The sequence below is a fragment of the Macaca thibetana genome, chromosome 15 (genome assembly GCF_024542745.1).
Source record: "Macaca thibetana thibetana isolate TM-01 chromosome 15, ASM2454274v1, whole genome shotgun sequence".
In the NCBI taxonomy this organism is placed as follows: domain Eukaryota; kingdom Metazoa; phylum Chordata; class Mammalia; order Primates; family Cercopithecidae; genus Macaca; species Macaca thibetana.
In genome coordinates, this window is record NC_065592.1 from 35,257,907 (window position 1) to 35,276,327 (window position 18,421).

An 18,421-nucleotide genomic window follows, 5' to 3' on the forward strand; every position below is an offset into this window, starting at 1 on the left:
TTGAGAGCTGGGGCCTCCTTCATGAAGTCTGAAAGTCTAACTGATCTTAACTTAGAGGGCCGTAACATATTCTTGTGCTATTTGTGTATCCAATTACAGGTCTTTATTACCCATAAGGGAAGCCATTCAAGAATGCAGATGATTCTTACAGACACTGCTGTGAAAGATCCACACACATTCCAGCCACTATAGAATTCCTGTTGGTGAAAGAAAATATTAGCATGGGAAAGTCCAATCAGTCTTTTGTGACAGAATTTGTCCTGCTGGGGCTTTCTGGCTACCCAGAGCTAGAGGCCATTTACTTTGTGCTGGTCCTATGTATGTATTTGGTGATCCTGTTGGGAAATGGAGTCATCATCATTGTGAGTGTTTATGACACCCACTTGCACACCCCCATGTACTTTTTCCTCAGTAACTTATCATTCTTGGACATCTGCTACACTAGTTCATCTATTCCACTCTTTCTCAGCAGCTTCTTAACTTCAAAGAAAACTATTTCCTTCTCTGGGTGTGGAGCGCAAATGTTTCTCTCTTTTGCTATGGGAGCAACAGAGTGTGTCCTTCTAAGTATGATGGCGTTTGACCGCGATGTGGCCATCTGTAACCTCTACGATACCCTATCATCATGAGCAAGGCTTCATACGTATCCATGGCTGCTGGGTCCTGGATTGGGGGAGGCACCAATTCTGTGTGGCAAACCTCCCTTGCAATGCGGCTTCCTTTCTGTGGAGACAACGTCATTAGTCATTTTACTTGTGAAATCTTGGCTGTCTTAAAATTGGCCTGTGCTAATATCTCCATAAATATTATTAGCATGGTTGTTGCTAATATGATTTTTCTTGTAGGACCAGTACTTTTTATTTTTGTTACATATGTTTGTATTCTCTCCACCATCCTGGGAATTCCTTCTGTAGAAGGAAGGCGCAAAGCCTTCTCCACCTGCTCTGCCCACCTAACAGTGGTGATTATATTCTACGGAACCATCCTTTTCATGTATGCAAAGCCCAAGGCTAAAGACTCTTCTGGAGCAGACAAAGAACAAGTCACAGACAAAATCATCTCCCTCTTCTATGGAGTGGTGACACCTATGCTTAATCCTCTCATCTATAGTTTGAGGAACAAAGATGTGAAGGCAGCTGTGAAGAGTATACTGTGTCAAAAATGCTTCTCGGAAGGAATGTAAATGCTTCTTTCTTTATTTTTAAGATTATTTTACTCTGAATGTAGGGCTAGCTCTCACCCGGAGGTTCCAAAATAAATATGAGGGTTGATGATTCCACTAACTCCCAAAATTCTCATTTTTCTCTTCGTAATATTTAAAAGAAAGAGGGAAATCCAGGACTGAGTTACCTTTTCTCTTCATGATAGAGTTAAGGAAAAGGACAGAAACTTATGGGTAAAAGGATTCTCATCCAAACACCTTCCTTCTCATGGCTAACAGAGTTTAGTTTATTCCTTGAATGGTAAATTCTATAATCTAAGAGAAAGTACCATTTTACCAACTTAATCTTTTATCCCCTATCTACACTATTCTTAGGAAGATCAAGCAGAAAGTATCATGCTAAAAATCAGAATGCTATATGATTTCAACAGTTAGTAATTCAGAATGAAGTAGATTTGATCATGTAGAAGTAAAGGGGGAACACGGTAAGGTATTAGGTACCTAGCCTGTATATACGTAGTAGAGGGAGAAGAAGTAGAAAAATGAAGCTATTTTTCCCAGGGATGATTTCCTTTTGGCTGCAAACTGGCAAGCCATCTTTTGTGCAGAGGTGTTTCTAAGGCAATGTGCAGACAACCGAGATGATGGGGAAATATGGCCTGCCTTGTGTTTCAATAGATGAGCAGTGATGTCTTTGAGTGAAAAACATTACTATTAAATGATTCAAAAAATTTACTTTATTTCTAAATAACTTGATAGCATAGTTCTCTGAGAACACAGTGATAATGGGTTTACTGTTGTAAGAAGTTAGGTATTTTTGCAATTACATGAATTTCCTGTGGAATATGAGCATTCCACTCATTCACTCAGTCATTTATTACTCATTTACTTATTCAATCAACCAGTATTTACTGAATACCTATTTTTGTCTCAGGCATTGTGCTAAGTATTGGTGATATAAAAATATAAGACAACCTGGAAATTAAAATGAAGACATGGTTAGGGAGCACAGTCTTGTGGAATACAGATCGACACATACACTGGGGACAAAAATATTAAAGAATACTTATTTATGGCTTTTCCTTCTCTCCTCCCTTCTAAACTGGACTCTTTGTTGGGTCTTTGTTGGGCTGAGCAGAATAATGGTTGGATTTGTAATAATTTAAATAAGCTGATTGTCATATGAAAGGGCTTGAACCGTCTCTAGAAAAGAAATAACACAGTGAGAAAGAACCCAGTGCATACTGGAGATTTTGAAGATAGAAGGTTTTATATTTACATTGATACAGCAAAAATAGGATTAGAGGAAAAGGAAAAATTAGCTACATGGAATATTGGGGAAGTTTTGATGCTGGTTTTATGTGACCCTACCTCAGTGTGTCTTGATAATCTCAATAAAGATGTGCAACATTCTTTAAGACATTTGGTTATGGATTCAGTTTCTTTTGCAGTATCACCATGCTGATACTGGCCATAGGATGAGGGTAACTTAAGTGTGTCACAGACTTAGATGGCTCACAATTACAATGCAGTATGTTAAATGCTTTTATAGCGGAATATGCGTAAATCCCTTGAAGGGGAAGTCCCAGGAAGGGAAAGGCACTTCTGCTTGGAAAAACTAGGAAAGGCAATTCTCCTACTGGTCTTGTAAGCAAGAATTTTCTAGACAGATGAAACAGTGCCAAGATGTGGAATACTACTAAGAGTTTGGAATGGTTGGATCTTGGGTTTTACTGTTGGGGCAGTGACAGAGAAGACTGGGAAGGTAGTTTGGAGCCAAATTGTCAGGGCTTCAGATGCTGACCTAAGTCAATACCTCTACAGGTTTGAGGTGATGACCCTCTGTTCTCTTGAGTCCAGGAGGCTGAATCAGGGCTGCCACATTCATGAGCAAATTCTGAGAAGTCAGATCTATGATACCCCCAACCTCCTACCTGTCCCTACTTTTGTCTGTTTTATGTCCTGAGGTTCCACATAATATTTTATTTGGGAAAGTGAGTATTCTGTTGTGAGGAAAAGGTTTTAAACCACTGCAGTGAACAATAGAATCTACTAACAGTTATAAGAAAGAAACTGATGTTTTGGGGTTGGTGTTTTAGAAAGCTCACTTTGGCACTGGAGATGATAAAGTTATAAATCTCTTGCTGATAAATCCTCAGTCAGGCCTGTTTTACATTCCTTCATCAGCCTCTAGCACTTACCTTGTCTTATTTCTTATAGGCTTCAGGGTACTGAGTACCTTTCCAATTTCTTGGAGTTTCCATTCTATTCTTGACTGTTTGTAAATAGACTTGAATTTCTCAAATAGCTTTCCTGACCCTTTGGTTTAAAATTTTTACTTTAATTGAGGAAACAGTGAAGAAACAGCAAACATGAATGAGAGCATTACACAGATTTAACATCCACATATATTCCTGCCCTTATTAGAGAAAAAACATCATATCCTAGATGTGTGAATGTCATATTGAAACCATCCTAATAAAATTGATAAAACTAAATTGCTAGGTTTAACAAAAGCATAAGCTTTAAGTAGAAACATAGCAAAACATTAACCAGACTGCCCTATGGCCCACTTCTGTACAGCTGATTACTACTTAAAAGTCACATAGCTCCTGCCATAATGTCCTAACTTCTACAGATAACATCTTTAATGTTAAGAAATGTCAAGTTTTCCATTTTGAGATATTTTCTAGATCCTGCATTCCAATGGGCCAACCGATGCCAGCCAGTCTGAAGACCCTCTCTGAGGAACTAACTCAGCCCCCAAATCCAGTTTTTGCATCTTTATTAAAGATTGCATTCCACACACCCTAAGCAATTAGCTCCTCAGCCCCCTATTTGCCAAAATTCCCTTAAAAATTCCAGGCCAGAACTCCTTGGTGAGGTGGATTTAAGGTTCCTTTCCACTTTCTCATTTGACTACCATATAATCATTATACTCTTTCTCTGCTGCAACTCCCACTGTTTCGGTGTGTTGGTCTGTTACCCATATGACAGGCAAACTGGTTGTCCTAGAACAATATTGTGGAGGCTCTGTTACATTCCATATGACAGGCAAACTGGTTGTCCTAGAACATATGTATACTTGTGGTTGGCAGCCATCAACTCGTCAACCCATTATTTACATCATTCCAATCCCTCCCCATGATGATGGTTTTGATATTCCCCTTCCCGATGTTTTTCAGCTTCCCACCTAGGAGTAATGCAGGTTGGACTCTTGTGAACTTTGCTAAGCTGCATCTGTCCCTACAAAGATCTTTTTGGTTAGCAATTTTCTTAATCCACATGATGGACTTTGGGTTGATTCAGTTTTGCTATTGTGAATAGTGCCACAGAAACATACGTCTGTGTCTTTATAGCAGCATGATATATACCAAGTCTGTATTTATGTTTTTACAGTCAGCCCTCCATGCTTATGGGTTTCAAATAACTTGGATTCAACAAATTTGGATCAAAAATATTCAGGCAAAAGCCAATAGAAATGACAATATAATATGAATTAAAAATACAACTTAACAGGTATTTACATAGCATTTACATAGTAGTAGGTATTATAAGTAACCTGGAGATGATTCAAAGTATATGAGAAAATGAGTGTAGATTCTGTGCAAATACTATGCCATTTTATATAAGGGACTTGAACATCTGTGGATTTGGGTATCCATGGGAGCCCTGGAAGCCATCCCTCATAGATACCTAGGGATCCCTGTATATAAACTTATTGGTATTTAGCTGGATTGTACTTGTATGGTGCAGGGGTCAATCAGAAAACTGGGGCAAATTTTTGCACAGAATTTGATGTTTCCTCTGCTGGGACTCTTCTTTCTGGAATTCCTCCCTTTCTTTATGGTGGCTGTTTCTCCAGAATTCTGCTGGTTTGTCCATAAAGAGCCATTTTATTATCAGAATTTCCACCAACCTATGCTGTGCCTAGTCAGCCTATACCCATAAAAATGTGAAACTCACACCAAAATGTTACTTCTTCTAAGTGATACTCTTAAAGAATTTTTGCAGAGAGTTTATAGTTGTCATTTCTGAGGTGCTTGAGTCTGATAGGAACTTATTCAGCCAAAGTGACACTAACAGAATCAGAATCCCTCCCCTTTACATTTTATGACTAGAGTGTACTTCTCTCTCTCTGTGTTGGCTTCCAGGCTGCTCCTACCTATATGATTTCCTAATACACCTCAAAATCAAAGTAGACTGATATTTCCAATGGAGAATATGTGACAATGAATAAAAAATTTGAAATCCCCCTGAGGCCAGAGGTGAGCATGTCATAAGTGTTAAATAGCATGGAATAATTCAGTAGATTTGAGTGTTTTATTAGCCCATTAAAGGTTAAATGAGGCATTATGTGAAAGCAGATGGCTCATGGGAGGGTCTCATTATATTTTATTTTCATCCTTTAAATACAAAGCTAGCCATTTAGTCTCTTCCAACCCTTAGTTCACCTGTAGCCCATTCCTTCCTTGAGCAGGCAAAGTGAAAACTGATCCTCAGAGTTCATCTCCTTTAGCAGTCCTCTTTGATCACTTCCTGCGAATGCTCCCTCCTCTCTGTACCTTATTCAAACCACCCAAGAATTTATGATTAACTACTTTATTTCCAGAACTCAGAGGACAAATAAGAAAGATAAGGGGGGAGATGAGCAGTCATATTTAAATAATGCGTAATATTACCATAAAATATATTAGGTAACTAGGTCATTTACATGTTATCTTTTAAGTTCTTGTTCATTAATTAATGCTGGTGGCAAGTGTAATACATGATTGTCTCTCATTGCCTCATTCAGATATAGACACCAGAATCCGTGCTTAATGTCCTTAATTTCGAGAATCAGAGAGCAAATGAGAAACAATGGATGTATTAGGTAATATTACTTAATTAATGCATTATATATACCATGAGCTGTACTAGCTGTCATATGTAAATTGTCTTTTAAAAACTGTTTTCATTAATTAATGCCTATAAATAATGTAATATATGTGTTGCCTTCATTTTTATGTGGATTACTGCTGTATTCAGCACTGTGTATGTGCATGTTAGGGGCTGGGGATTCAATGCTGGATATGATATTTTCTCTGCATTCTGGGATTAGCTCCAGATGGCTCTATAAGGTGGATAAGAAAATTTAGGCTTATATAAAAGTCACACAGGTTATAAATGGCAGCCAGTGTTTAAGTCTGTTGTTAGTCTATATTTTCTATATTAATTTCAGAGTCAGTTTGAGGAATAAATTAAATACAAGGAAGTATTTCAGGAGGACAAGAGGAACTGTGAGACATTCTTAAAAAAGTATTATAAAAAGGTTATTTTGCCTATTAATGATGCTGATATTTCTCTGAAGGAGAATTGCAATTTTGATTCTGAATTTTAGAGACAGGGTCTTGCTCTGTCTCTTAGGCTGGAATGCAGTTGTGTGACCATAGCTCACTGCAGCCTCGAATTACTGGGCTTAAGCAACATCCCCCTCGAACTCCCAATTTGGCCTTCTGAGTAGCCAATACCACAGGTACATGTTACCATGCCCAGGTTAATTTTCAATTTTTTTCAATTTTTTTTTTTTTTTTTTGTAAAGATGAGGTCTTGCTATGTTCCGCAGGCTGTTAGCCAACTCTTGAGCTCAAGCCATCCTCCTGCCTTGGCCTCCCAAAGTGCTGGGTGATTCTGAAGTTGGATTTTGAATCAGTCTTTTCATGTGTGCTACAAACTGAATTTCCTCTGTGGCAAAACTAAAAATAAAAAAAAAGCAATTTTTATTTTCCAAGGTGTGTTGACTGTGTTCTAGAAATTACCACCATATATATAAAATTAATTAAAAATTTACTCTTACAATCTTGGGATAAGAATATAAAATTAGAGGGGCGATGATATCTTAAGAAACATCACTATATATTACAACTCAAAAGTCATTCCAAGCAGAAATTTTTATGAAAGAAAAACATTCTGAATAAAATCATATATTGCTTTTGAAACAGAGAAAATCGCCAATATTCTCCAAGTAGACTTTAGTCAACTAATATATTTTCTCTTTAACTGAATATTAGAGATAAATATTGATGTGAACATTTGCTTTACTCAGACCTAATGACCTCTTTAGTGTATTTTATTAAGTTCTTTTACTTCCTTTTCTCTTTTTTAGGCCTAAAGATTAGCTGCTTTTCGCCTTCTCTGCCAAAGAATTTGACATTTTTGTCTGGGAACTAAAAAATCTAAATAAATCTTACTCTTTTTTTAAAATAATTTTTTTGGGGTTTGAGGTTTACAACATGATGTTTTAGGATATATATAGATGGTAAATGGTTACTATAGTGAAGCTGATTAATAAACCATCTTGCACAGTTACTATTTTGTGTGACAAGAACAGCTACAATCTACTTATTTAAACAAAAAACCCCAATACAATGAATTTTATTAACTTTAGTACTCTTATGTTATATCTCTAGACGTGCTTATCTTACATATCTGCTATTTTGTATCCTTTGATCTTCATCTCCCCAATTCTTTTCCATCCCATTTCCTCCCACCTGTGGTTACCAATGTTCCATTCTCCATCTCTGTGCGTATGACCTTTCTTTCAAAAAAAATTCCACAAATGAATAAGATCCTGCAATACTTTTCTAAGTCTGGCTTACTGTAATGTCCTTCAGGTACATCCATGTTGTGGCAAATGACAAAATCTCCCTCTCTTTCTTTATCTCTCGCTCTTTTTAAAAGGCTGAATAATATTTCATTGTGTATAGACACCACATTTTCTTTCCCCATCAGTGGGTATTTAGGCTGTTTCTGTATCTTGACTATTGTGAATAATGCTGCAATGAACACGGTAGTACAGATATCTACCAGGCAGCGATTTTATTTCCTTTGGGTATGGACCCAGAAGAGGGATTGCAGGGTCATATGGTAGTTGTATTTTTAATTTATTTAGAACCTCCATGCTGTTTTCCATAATGGCTATACCAGTCTGCATTCCTACCAACAGTGAACTAGGGTTCCCTTTTGTCCACACCTTTGCCAACATTTGTTATATCTTATCTTTTGATAATAGCCAATCACACAGATGTGAGGTGATATCTCATGGTGTTTTAATTTGCATTTCCTTTATAATTAGTAGTGTTGAACACATTTTCATGTACCCATTGGCCATTTTTATGTCCTCTTTAAAGAAATGTCTAAGTTCCTTCCCCATTTTAAAATCAGGTTATTCATTTTTCTGCCATTGAGTTGCAACAGTTCCTTATAAATTTTGGATGTTAACCCCTTATCAATTGCAATTATTTTTGCCAGTCAGTAGGTTGTCTTTCATTTTGCTGATTGTTTCCTTTTCTATACAAACATGTTTTTTTGTTAGATTTAATATCACTTATTTATTTTTATTTTTGTAGTCAGAACTTTTGGTATGATATACAAAAACTCATTGCCAAGACCAATGTTGAGGAGTTTTCCCTATGCTCTCTTCTAGGTATTTTATGATTTCAGGTCTTACATTTAGGTATTTTATTCATTTTGAGTTGAATTTTGTGTATGGTATAAGATAAGAGTCTAATTTCATTCTTTTGCCTGTAGAAATCCAGTTTTCTCAGCACCATTTGTTGAAAAACTACCCATTCCTTGTTGTGTCCTCTTGGTAACCTTGTTAAAAGTTAGTTCATATAAGTGTTTGGATTTAGTTCTGGGCATTTTGTTTTATTCAATTGATCTTTATTTCTGTTTGTATGCAAGTACCACATGGTTTTGATTACTATAGCTTTGTAATATAATTTTAAATCAGGAAGTGTGATGCATCTAACTTGCTTTTTCCCCCTCAGTATTGCTTTGGCTCTCTGTGTGTGTGTGTGTGTGTGCATGTGTGTGTGCTTGTGTGTGTGGTTCCATATTATTACGGGAGTTAAAACAATTGTTTTTGAAGAATGCCATTGGAATTTTGATTGAAATTGTGTTAAATCTGTATATTGCTTTGGGTAGTATGGACATTTTAACAATATTAATCTGTCCTATCTATGAACATGGGGTATCTTTCCATTTACTTGTGTCTTCTTCAATTACTTTCATCAACATTTTATAGTTTTTAGTATAAAATTATTTCACCTCCTTTGTTAAATTTATTTCTCAATTTTTGTATACTGTCATAAATAATATGATTTTCTTGATTTTTTTTCAGTTAGGTTGTTATTTGTGTATAGAAATGCTACTGATTTTTTATGTTATTTTTGTACTTTTTAACTTTGTTGAATTCATTTATTAGTTCTAACAGTTTTTGTGGTAGAATCTTTGGGGTTCTAGTTTGTTCTAGCTAGATTAATTTCTGACATATAGTATCAGGTCATCTGCAAATACAGATAATTTTACTTCTTTCTTTTTATTTGGATACCTTTTTTTTTTTCTTGTCTGACTGTACTTGCTAGTACTAATGGCGCTATAATGAGTAGAAATGGTGACAGTGAGTATCTCTGCCTTTTACCAGATCTTAATGGTAAAGCTTTCAGTTGTGCCCCATTGATTATGATGTTAGATGTGGGTTTTTTTTTTAATAAATGGTTTTTATTATGTTGAAGATCTTTTCTTCTGTACTAAACTGTCAAGGATTTTTATCAAGAAAAGATGATGAATATTGTCAAATGTTTTTCCATGTCAGTTGAGATGATCATATGGTTTTTATCTTTTATTCTGTTAATGCGATGTATCACTTTGATTGATTTGCATATGTTAAACCAGACTTGAATGCCAATGAAAAGTCCTACTTGGTCATGATGCATAATCTTTCGTATGTGTTGTTGAATTTCGTCTGCTAATATTTTATGGAGGATTTTTGCATTGATGTTCATCAGATATATTGGCCTGTAGTTGTCTTTTCTTGCAGTGTCTGTGTGTGGCTTATATATCAGAGTGATGCTGGCCTTGTAAAATATCTTTGGAAGTATTCCTTCTAGCTCTATTTAATGAAGGTTTAAGAAGTATTGGTAGTAATTATTTCAATATGTGGTGGAATTCAACCATGAAATCTTCCTGCTTTTCTTCATTGGGAGGATTTAAATTATTTTCAATTCCTTTATTTGTTATTTGTCTGTTCAAGCTTTCTTCCTGACTCAGTCTTGGAATGTTATATTTTTCTAGAAGCGTATCAATTTCCTTTAGGTTGTTAAATTTGTTGGTGTATAATTGTTTATAATAGTTTCTTATGATTCTTTTTATTTTGGAGGCATCTGTTATAATGTTTTCAGTCATGTTCTCATGTTTCATTTCATTTAAGTCTTCCCTCTTTATTTCTTAGTCTAGCTAGAGGTTTGTCAATTTTGTTTAATTTTTCAAATAATCAAATTTTTGTTTTATTGACTTTTTTATGTTTTTCTCTTTTCCATTTGATTTGTTTCTGTTCCAACTTTTATTATTTCCTTCCTTCTGTTAATTTTGGGTTTACTTCGTTGTTCTTTTTCTAGCTCCTTGAGATGTAATGCTAGGCTATTTATTTGGGATCTTTCTTCATTTTTAATGTAGGCATTCATGACTGTAAACATTCCTTTTAGAACTGCTTTTACTGCATCCCATAGATTTGGTATGTTTTGTTTCTACTGTCATATGTCTAGGATATATTTTATATATCTCTATGTCTATCTATCTCTATATCTATCTGAGACAAATGATAATGGAAATACAACATACCAATTATATTTATATGTATATATGCATGTGTTTATACATACACACATACATATGTACATATAGATATATGTACACACATATGTACATATGTATACACACATATGCATACATGTACATATATGTGTATATCTACACATGTATATATGTATAGGTATGTGTATATATGTGAATGTGTGTGTGTGTATATATATATACACACATAAACATACACATATTTGAAAGAGGATCTTGCTCTGTCACCCAGGCTGGAGTGCTGTGATCACAGCTCACTGTAGCCTTGAACTCCCAGGCTCAAGTGACCTTCCCACTTAAGCCTCCCAAGTAGTTGGGGCTATAGGCATGTGCCACCACATCTGGCTAATGTTTTTTAATCTTTTGTAGAGATGGGTCTTCCTATGTTGTTTAGACTGTAAGATATTTTTTAAATTTTCTTTTTGATTTCTTTTTTGATCCAGTAACTGTTCCAGAACATGTTGTTGAATTTACACATATTAGTAAAAATTTTAAGATTCATCCTATTATTTATTTCTAGTTTTATACTATTGTGATCAGGAAAAAATTCTAGATATGATTTTAATCTTTCTGAATTTGTTAAGAATTGTTTCGTGGCCTAACACATGATATATTCTGGAGAATGTTCCATACACACTAGAAAAAAAGGTATATTCTGGTGCTGTTGGATGAAAAGTTCTATATATGTTTATTAGGTCCATTTGGTCTAAAGTGCAGCTCAAGTCCAGTATTTCCTTGTTAACTTTCTGTTTGGTTGGTCCGTTTATTGTTGAAAGAAGAGTATTGAAGTCTCTTGCTATTATTTTGCTATCTATTTCTTTCTTCTTGTTCTTTAATATTCATTTATAAATCTAGGTACTTCAATGTTGGGTGCATGTCTATTTATAATTGTTATGCATTCTTACAGAATTGACCTCTTTATTATTAAATAATGGTCATATTTATGTCTTGCAGCGTTTATTAGACTTGAAGTCTATTTTATAAGTATACTACATAAGTAGAGCCACCCTTGCTCTCTTTTGGTTACTATTTCCACAAAATATCTTCTTCCATCCCTTTACTGTTCAGTCTATATATGCCCTTAAAGCTAAAATGGGTCTCTTAAAAGCAGCATATAGTTGGATCTTTTTAAAAACCCATTCAGCCACCTGTCTTTTGATTGGAGAATTTAATCTATTTATATTCAAGGTTGTTATTGATAGGTAAGAACTTACTCCTGCCATTTTGTTCATCATTTTCTGATCATTTTATAGATTTTTTTTGTTTCTTTTTCCCTCTCTTGTTGCTTATGTTTGTGCTTTGGTAATTTTCAGGAGTGCTAAGCTTTGATTTTTTTCTCTTTCTTATTGTATATCTGGTATTATTTTTTGCTTCTTGGTTACCATGAAGCTTACATTTTAAAATCTTATTGTTATAAGAGCCTATTGTAAGTTGATAACAACTGAACTTTGGTCACATACAAATATTCTAGACTTTTGCCCTCTCCCAATAATTTATATTTTCATTGCTGCAATTTACATCTTTTTACATTTTCTATTCTTCTTCTTCTTCTTTTTTTCTTTCCAAGATGGAGCCTTGCTCTGTTGCCCAGGCTGGAGTGCAGTGGCATGATCTCAGCTCACTGCAACCTCTGCCTCCCAGGTTCAAGCAATTCTCCTGCCTCAGCCTCCCAAGTAGCAGGGATTACAGTTGCCTTTCATCACACCCAGCTAATTTTTGTATTTCTAGTAGAGAGGGGTTTCACCATGTTGGCCAGGCTGGTCTCAAACTCTTGACCTCGTGATCTGCCTGTCTCGGCCTCCCAAAGTGCTGGGATCACAGGCGAGAGCCACCGTGCCCAGCCTAATTTTCTATTCTTTAACACCCTATTGTTGCTATAGTTATTTTAGACCATACTGACTTTTAACTTTCATACTAGATATTTGAAGGATTTATACATCACCATTACAATAATGCAGTATTCTGAATTTGATTATGAATTTACCTCTACCAATGAGTTTTATACTTTCATATGTTTTCATGATAGTGATTATTGTCCTTTCACTTCCAGTTGTAGCACTTTCTTAAGCATTTCTTGTAAGGCTGGCATAGTGGTGAAAAATGCCTTTAATTTTTGCATGTTGGAGAAATATTTTTTCATTTTCTAAAAATTAATTTTATTTAGTTCTTCGTTTTTATGGATACAGGATAATTGTACATACTTACGGGGTTTATGTAATCTTTTGATACAAATGCACAGTATAGATCAAATCTGGGTAACTGGGATACGCATAACCTCAAATATTCATTAAATCTTTGTATTGGGAATATTGGAAATCTATTCTTCTAGTTATTGTGTGATATATACAATAAATTATTGTTAATTATCGTTGTCATATTGTGCTACCAAGCGCTAGATTTTATTCCTTCTATCATAATTTTTTTTTTTTTTTTTTTTTGAGACTGAGTCTTCCTCTGTCACCAGGCTGGAGTGCAGTGGCATGATCTCGGCTCACCGCAACCTCCGACTCCCCGGATCAAGTGATTCTCCTGCCTCAGCCTGCCAAATAGCTGAGATTACAGGCATGCACCACTATGCCCAGCTAATTTTTTGTAGAGACGGGGTTTCACCATGTTGGCCAGGATGGTCTTGATCTCCTGACCTCGTGATCTGCCTGCCTCAGCCTCTCAAAGTGCTGGGATTACAGGTGTGAACCACCATATCTGGACCCATACTATATTTTTATACAGTTATTAAGCAAATTTGTTTTATTTCCCCTCCCCAGCCTCTGGTAACTACCATTCTATTCATACAACATATTTCTTTCTGTGTCGTATTTTACTTAACATAAGGTCCTCCAATTCTATCCATTTTGCTGCAAATGACATAATTTCATTTATAGCAGAGTAATATTTCATCGTGTATATATACCACATTTTCTTTTTTTAAACTTTTATTTTAATTTCAGAGGTACATGTACAAGTTTGTTATATAGGTAAACTTGTGTCATGGCAGTTTGTTGTGCAGATTATTAGATCATCCAGGCGTTAAGCCTAGTACCCATAGTTATTTTTCCTGATCCTCCATGTACCCCTACACTCCACCCTCCAATAGGCTCCAGTGTATGTTGTTTCTCTCTATATGTCCATGTGTTCTCATCATTTAGCTTCCACTTATGAAGAACATGTGGCATTCAGTTTTCTATTCCAGCATTAGTTTGCTAAGGATAATGGCCTCCAGCTCCGTCCATGTTCCTGCAAAGAACATGACCTCATTCTTTTTGATGGCGGCATAATATTCCATGGTGTATATATAACACATTTTCATTATCCAGTCTATAAGTCATAAGCATTTAGGTTGATTCCATGTCTTTGCTATTGTGAACAGTGCTGCAATGAATATACATGTGCAAGTGTTTTTGTAATATAACAATTGATATTCCTTCAAATGTATACCCAGTAATGGGTTGCTGGGTTGAATGGTATTTCTGCCTTTACATCTTGGAGGAATCACCACACTATCTTCCACAATGGTTGAACTAATTTACACTCCAACCAACAGTATATAAGCATTCCTTTTTCTCTACAACCTCACCAGCATGTTATTTTTTGACTTTTTATTAGTAGTCATTCTGACTGGTGTGAGATGGTACCTCATTGTGGTTTTGATTTGTATTTCTCCAATGATCAGTGATGTTGAGCATCTTTTTCATATGATTGTTGGTCACATATATATATATTCTTTTGAAAAGTGTCTGTTCATGTCCTTTGTCCACTTTTTAATGGGGTTGTTTCTTTTTTCTTGCAAATTTGTTTAAGTTCCTTATGGATACTAGACGTTAGACTTATGTCAGTTGCATAGTTTTCAAAAATTTTCTCCCATTCTGCAGACTGTCTGTTCGCTCTGCTTATATGTAATATATATAAAATTTATATATAATTTTATTATATATAATAAATATATATTAAATATATAAAATATATATCAAATAATATATATATATTAAAATTTATATATAATTTTATTGGTGCATTTTTACAGAGTGCTGATTTGTGCATTTACAAACCTTTAGCTAGACACAAAAGTTCTCCAAGTCCCCACCTAACCCAGAAGTCCAGCCAGCTTCACCTGTCAGTTTGACTTCCTCTTTTCCTATTTGGATGCCCTTTATTTTGTTTGTTCCTTCCGATTTTATTATATGAATTTTATATAATATGTTTATATATAATTTATATAATATGTTTATATATATATGTATTTTTTTGCTGTGCAGTAGCTCTTTAGTTTAATTAGATCCCATTCGTCAATTTTTCCTTGTGTTGCAATTGCTTTTGGCATCTTTGTAATGAAATCTTTACCTGTGCCTGTCTCCTGCATAGTATGGCCTAGGTTGTCTTCCAGAGTTTTTATAATTTTGTGCTTTACATTTAAGTCTCTAATCCTTCTTGAGTTAATTTTTGTATATGATATAAGAAAGGGGTCCAGTTTCAATCTTCTACATATGGCTTGCCAGTTATCTCAACACCATTTATTGAATAGTGAATCTTTTCCCCATTGCTTGTATTTGTCAGGTTTGTTGAAGATCAGATAGCTGTAGGTGTGCAGCCTCATTTCTGGGTTCTCTATTCTGTTCCATTGGTCTATAGGTCTGTTTTTGTACCCTTACCATGCTGTTTTGGTTGCTGTAGTCCTGTAGTATAGTCTGAAGTCAGGTAGCACAATGCCTTCAGCTTTGTTCTTTTTGCTTAGGATTGCCTTGGTTATTTGGGCTCTTTTATGCTTCCATATAAATTTTAAAGTAGTTTTTTTTTTTTTTAGTTCTGTGAAGAATCTCAATGGTAGTTTAACAGGAATACCATTGAATCTATAAATTACTTTGGGCAATATGGCCATTTTATGATATTGATTCTTCCTATTCATGAACATGGAATGTTTTCTGATTTGTTTGTGTCTTCTCTGGTTTCTTTGAGCAGCGTTTTGTAATTCTTCTTGTAGAGATCTTTAACCTTCCTGGTTAGATGTATTCTTAGGTATTTTATTCTTTTTGTGGCAATTTTGAATGGGATTGAGTCCTGATTTGGCTTTGGCTTCACTGGAATTGGTGTGTACAAATGTTCGTGATATTTGCACATTGATTTTGTATCTTGAGACTTTGCTGAAGTTGTTTATCAGCTTAAGAATCTTTTGGGTTGAGACTATGGGGTTTTCTAGATATAGAATCATGTTGTCTCCAAACAGGGATAGTTTTGTGTCCAGAATTGGTTACTTCCAGTGGGTTCTCGGTCTTGCTGACTTCAAGAATGAAGTTGCAGACCCTCGTGGTAAGTTACAGTTCTTAAAGATGGTGTGTCTGGAGTTCGTTCCTTCCGATGTTCACGTGTCCAGAGTTTCTTCCTTCTGGACCCTCGTGGTGAGTGTTACAATTCTTAAAGATGTTGTGTCCAGAGTTTGTTCCTTCCGATGTTCAGATGTGTCCAGAGTTTCTTCCTTCTGGACCCTTGTGAATGTTACAGTTCTTAAAGATGGTGTATTCAGAGTTTGTTCCTTCTGATGTTCAGGTATGTCCGAAGTTTCTTCCTTCTGGTGGGTTCATGGTCTTGCTGACTTCAGGAGTGAAGCCACAGACCTTTGCATGAGTGTTACAGCTTATAAAGGTAGTGCAGACCCAAAGAGTGAGCAGCAGCAAGATTTACTGGGAAGAGTGAAAGAACAATGCTTCCACATGGAAGGGGACCTGAGCAGGTTGATGCTGATGGCTTGGGTGGCCAGCTTTTATTCCCTTATTTGGTCCCACCCACATCCTGCTGATTGGTCCATTTTACAGAGCACTGATTGGTTCATTTTACAGAGTGCTGATTGGTCCGTTTTTACAGAGTGCTGATTGGTGCATTTATAAACTTTTAGCTAGACACAGAGCACTGATTGGTGCATTTTTACAGAGTGCTGATTGGTGCATTTACAAACTTTTAGCTAGACACAAAAGTTCTCCAAGTCCCCACCTAACCCAGAAGCCCAGCCAGCTTTACCTCTCAGTTTGACTTCCTCTTTTCCTATTTGGATGCCCTTTATTTCTTTCTCTTGCCTAATTGCCCTGGCCAGGACTTCCAGTACTGTGTTGAATAGGAGTGGTGAGAGAGGGCATACTTGTATTGTGCTGGTTTTCAAGGGAAATGCTTCCAGCTTTTGTTCATTCAGTATAATGTTGGCTGTGGGTTTGTCATAGACAGCTCTTATTATTTTGAGGTATGTTCCTTCAATACCTAGTTTATTGAGAGTTTTTAATGTGAAGGGGTGTTGAATTCATTTATGTGATGAATCACATTTATTTATTTGCATGTGTTGAATCAACCTTGCTTCCTAGGGATAAAGCCTACTTGATCGTGGTGGATAAGCTTTTTGATGTGCTGCTAGATTTGATATGCAAGTATTTTCTTGATGATGTTTACACTGATGTTCATCAAGGTTATTGACCTGAAGTTTTCTTTTTTTGTTGTGTCTCTGCCAGATTTTGCTATCAGGATGATGCTGGCCTCTTAGAATGAGTTATGGAGGTGTCCATCCTCCTCAATTTTTTGGAATGGTTTCAGCAGGAATGGTACCAGCTATTCTTTGTACATCTTGTAGAATTTGGCTCTAAGTCTGTTTGGTCCTGGGCTTTTTTTTTATGGTTGGTAGGCTATTTCTGACTCAATTTCAGAGCTTATTATTGGTCTGTTGAGGGATTCAATTTCTTCCTGTTTCAGTCTTCAGAGGGTGTATGTGTCTAGGAATGTATCCATTTCTTCTAGATTTTCTAGTTTGTGTGCAGAAAGTGTTCATAATATTCTGTGATGGTTGTTTGTATTTCTGTGGGGCCAGTGTATAACACAGTTTCTTATCCATTCATTTATCAATGAACACGTAGGTTGAGTCCATATCTTGGCTATTGTGATTGGTACTGCAATAAACGTGGGAGTGCAGATTTTTTTTCATTATGTTTATTTCCTTTGTTTTGGATATATACCTGAATATATATCCAGGTATGGAATTGCTAAATCATATAGAAGCTCTATTTTAGCTCTATTTTTATTTGTTTGAGGAGCCTTCAGACTGTTTTCCATAATGGCTGTACTACTTTACATTCCCAAACAGCATACAAGAGATTGCCGTTCTCTGCATCCTTGACAGCATGTATTGTTTTTGTCTTTTGATGATAGCCATTTTAACTGGAATAATTTTTTATTGTGTCTTTAATTTGCATTTCCCTGATGATTAGTGAAGTTGACTTTGTTCTTTTTTTTTTTTTAATTTATTTATACACCTGTTTTGGCCATGTTGGTGTGCTGCACCCATCAACACGTCTATCTTTTGAGAAATATCTATTCAGATGTGTGTGATGTTCCCCTTCCTGAAAATGAGTTCAGACCTGTAAACATGCGTGATTTAAGAATGGGTTTCCAGCTATTCTGTTCCTATTGGTCAAACTCATCCTTTTTGACATGTATTCTGTTTTTAATGCCAGTACACTGATGGACATGTTTTGATTGTGAATAGTGCTACAATAAACTTTGTATAGCAGATAATTTGAAATCAGTAGAGTGATGCATCTCTAGATCCTTGAGGAA

General features: G+C 35.6%; 1 protein-coding gene across 1 annotated transcript; it reads left to right on the top strand.

Moving 5' to 3' along the window:
• Positions 1–221: 221 nt before the first annotated feature.
• Positions 222–1,320, top strand: LOC126937723 (olfactory receptor 13C7-like). The gene is given in 2 exon segments (XM_050761394.1): positions 222–600; positions 603–1,320. Coding segments are annotated over 2 exon segments (960 nt in total). The 3' UTR covers positions 1,184–1,320.
• Positions 1,321–18,421: the final 17,101 nt, after the last annotated feature.